General features: G+C 38.4%; 1 protein-coding gene across 1 annotated transcript; it reads right to left on the bottom strand.

Moving 5' to 3' along the window:
- Positions 1-4,388: 4,388 nt before the first annotated feature.
- LOC125034083 lies at positions 4,389-5,197 on the bottom strand. Its single transcript, XM_047625725.1, has 3 exons — positions 5,137-5,197; positions 4,720-5,008; positions 4,389-4,590 (listed from the first exon to the last, which is right to left on the bottom strand). Exons 1-3 carry the CDS (start codon positions 5,195-5,197, stop codon positions 4,389-4,391), a joined length of 552 nt encoding a protein of 183 aa, XP_047481681.1.
- Positions 5,198-5,554: the final 357 nt, after the last annotated feature.

A 5,554-nucleotide genomic window follows, 5' to 3' on the forward strand; every position in this document is an offset into this window, starting at 1 on the left:
TTCTCTCTTCCCATTTTTTCTTTTTTTTTTTTTCCCTTTTTTTCCTTCCTTTCTCGCCCCTCTTTGTTTTGTTTTTATTCTTCCTTCTTTTCTTCCCTAATATATTATAATCATTTTTATATTATATTATTATTATTATTATTATTATTATTATTATTATTATTATTATTATTATTATTATTATTATTATTATTATTATTTTTTTTATTATCATTATTATTATGATCAAGTAGTAGTAATAGTAGTAGTAGTATCATTATAATTATTTTTATTATCATTATCATCATCATCATCATCATCCTTATTATAATCATTACATTATCCGCCCCCCTCATCGTCTTTCTATACATATGTATATATATATAATATATATATATATATATATATGTTTATATATATTTAAATACACACACACACACACACACACACAGTGCGAAGCCAGAGGCCTTAACCTCAGGCGACCTATCCTGGTAGGCGCTTGGAACATCCGGTCCTTGCGGCAGGACGAGCGGTTTACCTCTGCTATCGAGGAAACTGGAGTGGTTGGGAGTCGACAGTCGAGGTGGCTGCCTCGGAGGGAGAAGCCCGGCAGCGCACGATCAGTATGGGTGGCTACACTTACTGCTGGTCGAGCCGTGGGATGGTCGTCACTTCAACCTTGGTAGTTGGGGTTTAAACACAGGTTAAGGAACGTATTATGGCATTGAGACTGAACATTTTTTTTTGGCTTCGTGTCTCTTATTGCTGCGTACGCTCCTACCAATGTTTGCAAACTTGTGAAAGAGGCGTTCTAGGCGAAACTTACATCTGTGGCAGACAGTTGTTCTGTGACGAGATATTCGCATTATTCTGGGCGACTTCACTGCGGTTTTCGGCTGTGATCGAGCTGGCTACGAGATGTCTGTCAGCCCCCCATGGCTCGGGAGCTGATCCCAGCAGTGAGAACAGCTGGGACTTTGCTACGTCCCAGAGAATGAGGATTTCTGGCTCCTGGTATCAGCGCTCCGACCGCATCGCTGGACATGGTATAGCGATGCAGGTACTGTGGCCAAGGAGATCGATCACATTCATGTCAGCACTCGATGGAGGATCCTCCAGAACTGTAGGGTTTACAGGAGTGCCGAGTTCAGTGACACTGACCATAGGCTGGTAGTGCTACCCTACGGTCCACTTCAAATCTCCTCATCCCTCCAGTGGCCACTCTAGGGTATTTCACTTTGACAGATTGAGGGGTAGGAGTGTACTCGGAGGTTCATCACTACCGGCTCTGATCGATTTACAGAACTTGAAAACCTGACGGACCCAGTTGCTCTGTGGGAGTCCTTCAAGCGCGAAACACTCGATGCAGCGCTCTTTGGCACTGCGGAGAAGAGACAGGAACCTTGCTGAGGAGGTCGAAGGCCATTTCTTGGTAAATGACCTTCGCCCTTCCTACCAAGCCCTGAGAAAACTGATCTCTAAGCCCTCCTCGCGCATGACTGCAGTCCGGTCAGTGGATGGCCAGATCATCTCAGATCATGTTGGGACTCGTGAACGTTGGGCTGAGTATTTTGAGCAGCTCTACCAGGTAGACTCTCCAACAGTTGGTTTGGATGCAAGTGGCATTACAATTCCTGTGCCAGACCCACCCATTAGCAAGGGACCTCCTACCCTAGCTGAGGTTAGGAGGGCGATTTCTAAGCGGAAGGGTGCGAAAGCTGCTGTTATATGTGATATCCCTGCTGAACTGCTAAAGGCTGGGGGTGAACCTATGGCGCAGGGCTTGCATATATATATATATATATATATATATATTATATATATAATATATATATTATGTATGCATATGTAAGTATACATGTATGTTAATATATACATATATATCCATACTATATGTATATATATATATTATATGTATACACACACACAAACAACACACACACACATATATATATATATATATAATAAATATATGAATATATATATATATATATAATATATATTATATATATATGATATAATGTGTGTGTGTGTGTGTGTGTGTATATGTATGTATATATACATATATGTATACATACATATATATATATGTATGTATACATATATGTATATATTACATACACACACACACACACACACCACACACACACACACATATATATATATATATATATATATAATATTCATATAATTTATATTTTATATAAATATCTATCTATCTATATATATAGATAGATAGATAGATATAGATATATATATGTATGTATATGTTTATATCTATATTTATCTTTATATATATATAAGTATATATATATTTATATATATACATATATATATATAATATATATATATATAATTATATATATATATATATATAACACATATGCATATATATATATATATAAGATATATATACATACATATATATACATACACATATATAAATAAATAAATAATATATATATATATATATATATAAATATATATTATATATATATATATATATTTAAATATATCATCAACGGATTGGTCGGTCTTATTGCTTCCACCATTCCTATGCCACGCAGCTCTTAATGTCATCAGTGTATCTAGTTTTAGGTCAACCTCTTCCTCTTGGGCCAAACACCATGCCAGTCAGAAGAATCTTTTCGAGGCTGTTGTTGCGGAGAATATGGCCAATGAATGTAAGTTTTCTGCCATTGAGAATGACAATTAGTCTCTGTTCGTAATTCATCAATTGAATAACTTCCTCGTTTGTCATCTTATCCGTCCAGCTGATGCGGAGAAAACTATTGATTCGGTCTTTGTCCGATTTTTTGGGCGCCCAACATTCCGATCCATAGCCGGCAATGGAGAAAACGAGAGAGTTTCAGTAATCTCTTTTTTATGTTAAGGGAGATGTTCTTGTCCTTCCAGATGCTTGTTAGTGCCTCTGTAGCCTTTATGGCAATTGCTAAATCTTCTTTTAATTTCAACGCTATCATCATAATTATCTTTTAAGACCACACCCAAGTATGTAAATTGTTTGACGTTCTCAGTAGACGCGTTGTTGATCTTGATGTTTGTTTCGTCGTGTTCAGTAATCTTCCTTCTAATTTTCATTCCTTTTGTTTTCTTAGCATTGAGTAGAAACCCTGATTTTTCACTTTCTTGTCTAACTCTATCAACTAGATCCTGGAGTTCTTCCATGCTGCCTGCTATGAGGACTGCGTCGTCAGCATATCTCAAGTTGGTAATTTGGTGCCCACTGACTGACTGATCCTTCAAAACCAGATAGTGCCTTTCTCATGATTGCTACAGTCTAGATGTTGAATAGGTGTGGCGATATTATACACCCCTGTCTGACGCCTTGCTCAATTCTAAACCATTCGGTCAGTCCGTAGGTGGTTCTCACTGCTGCTTTTTGTTTGTCGTACATCGCTTTCAACAACAGGATGATATGCTCATGAAAGCCCATGTCGTGCATGTTTTCCCAAAGGATGTCGTGTGCCACGGTGTCAAAGGCTTTGGTGTAGGCAATGAAGCAGATGAATAGATCTTTCCCATGTTCACGGTTCTTTTCGATGACCATTTTCAGGTTGAGTATTTGATTTCTTGTACTTCTTCCGGCTCTGAAAACTGTCTGTTCCTTAGCACTTTTCATCTTTCAGTTTGTTTTGTATTCTTCTAGTTATTTCTTTCAGCAAAATTTTGCTACTGTGACTGATGAGTGCGATAGTTCTGTTGTTAGTGTATTGTCATGTGTCTCCCTTTTTTGAATAAGGACGAAGACGGAATTCATCCAATCCGTTGGCCAATTCCTTTCATTCCAGATTTTGCAGCACAGTTTATGATAGAAAGCTACGATATTTGGACCTCCATTCTTGATAATTCGGCCGTGGCTTCGTCTGCTCCTGGGCTTTTGCCATTTTTCAGATCTTTGATGGCTTCTTTTTATTTCTTCTAGTAGAGGTGGTGGCTCGGATTTGGAGTTTGTGCACTCAATGTGGATTGGGGTTAAATTGCCATCCTTTTTGTCTCCATCCGTTTTTTCTGCTTTTATGGTGTCAGCAGTTGGTTTGAATGATTTTGTGAGATTTTTAACTCCTTGGTACTGTTCTTTGTGGAGTTGGTAACGGCATTATCTTCGATTTTCTGATATAGTTGTTCAATTAAATTGTCTTTGTCTCTTCTCATCAGTCTTTGTGGATTTTTGCATTTTGATTTCTGTAGTTTGCTTCATTAACCGAATTATCTGGATTTAAGTTCTCTCCTGACTTTAACTTCATTTAGTGTTTCGTCAGAAATCCATTTATTGGCTCTTTTCTTTTTCTTGCAGATCGTTTCTTTAGCAGTTTGATGATAATTTCATCAGGGGATTTCTCTTCGTCACATAGCAGTAGACCCCAAATTTGTTTGCTATTGATATTTCATATTCTGCGTTTAAGGTTTGATAGGCAAGTCTCATCTGGTGGGAAGGTTGATTCCATTTTTTTGAGATTGAATTTGACATCTGCGGTTAGAAGTTGGTGGTCACTGTTGCAGTCTGCACCTGGCCTTGTTCTTACATTTTTCACGCTGCTTCCTCCTTTTTTCACTAAATAAGATGTAATCAATCTGGATACAGGTTTTCTTGTCGGGTGAGGTCCAGGTGTATAAACATTGTGTTGGTGATTACCAGGTTGTTTGTTCCACAGAAATCAATAAGATCTTCACCCCTTTCATTCTGTTTGTCCAAGTCCGAATTTTCCCCATGTTGACCTTGGAGTATCTTGTTTGCCCACTTGGCGTTTAAAGTCTCCCATTACTAGTTTGACATCCCTATTTGGGATGGTGTCAATAATTTCCCGAAGAGTGTTATAAATGTTCTCTGTTTCTTCATCACTAGCTGCGGTAGTTGGCGCATAGCATTGGATGAAAGAGACATTGTTTGATTTAGCTTGAATTCTGTCATTTATAGGGCTATAGCCAATAAGAGCTTTCTTTGTTTCTTCGGAGAGAATGACTTCTACTCCGTGGCTGTATCCCTCTTCATTTCCAGAGAAAAGGACTGTGTGATTTGTGGCAGTTTTGAAACTTCCTTGTTTGTTCCAATTTGTCTCACAGAGTCCAAGGATTTGTGTCTGTCCATTTCATTGCAGATAGTGTTGATTTTTCCCATTTCTTTTAGTTTTCTACCGTTCCATGTTCCCAGTTTAATTGTGTTTCTTAGCTGAATTTGTTTTCCTTCCAGGCGCATGGTTTTCCATGACCAGCCTTGCCGCTCACTGGACAAGGCGCCCCTTGGTTACCCACGCGAACGGGCGATGTGGTATGGATTCTTAGCATCATTGTTCATTCATGCAGAGAGTAGACGGGGAGAGCATTGTCCACCAAAGTGGAACAACGCAGAAGCTGCGTAGGATTCCCCAGGTCCCTTCTCAGCTGAAGTCTCCCTCTCGAAAAAAAATCAGTAGCACTGGAAACTGGGACCAGGAGAAACAGTCGCACTGCACAAGTTCTCAAAAGACATTCATTGCCCTGCTCCCAGCAACTTTCACCGCAACCCAATATAAATATAGATATATACATATATATGCATACATATACATATACA

The sequence above is a fragment of the Penaeus chinensis genome, chromosome 17, assembly GCF_019202785.1.
Source record: "Penaeus chinensis breed Huanghai No. 1 chromosome 17, ASM1920278v2, whole genome shotgun sequence".
NCBI classification, from domain to species: Eukaryota; Metazoa; Arthropoda; class Malacostraca; order Decapoda; family Penaeidae; genus Penaeus; species Penaeus chinensis.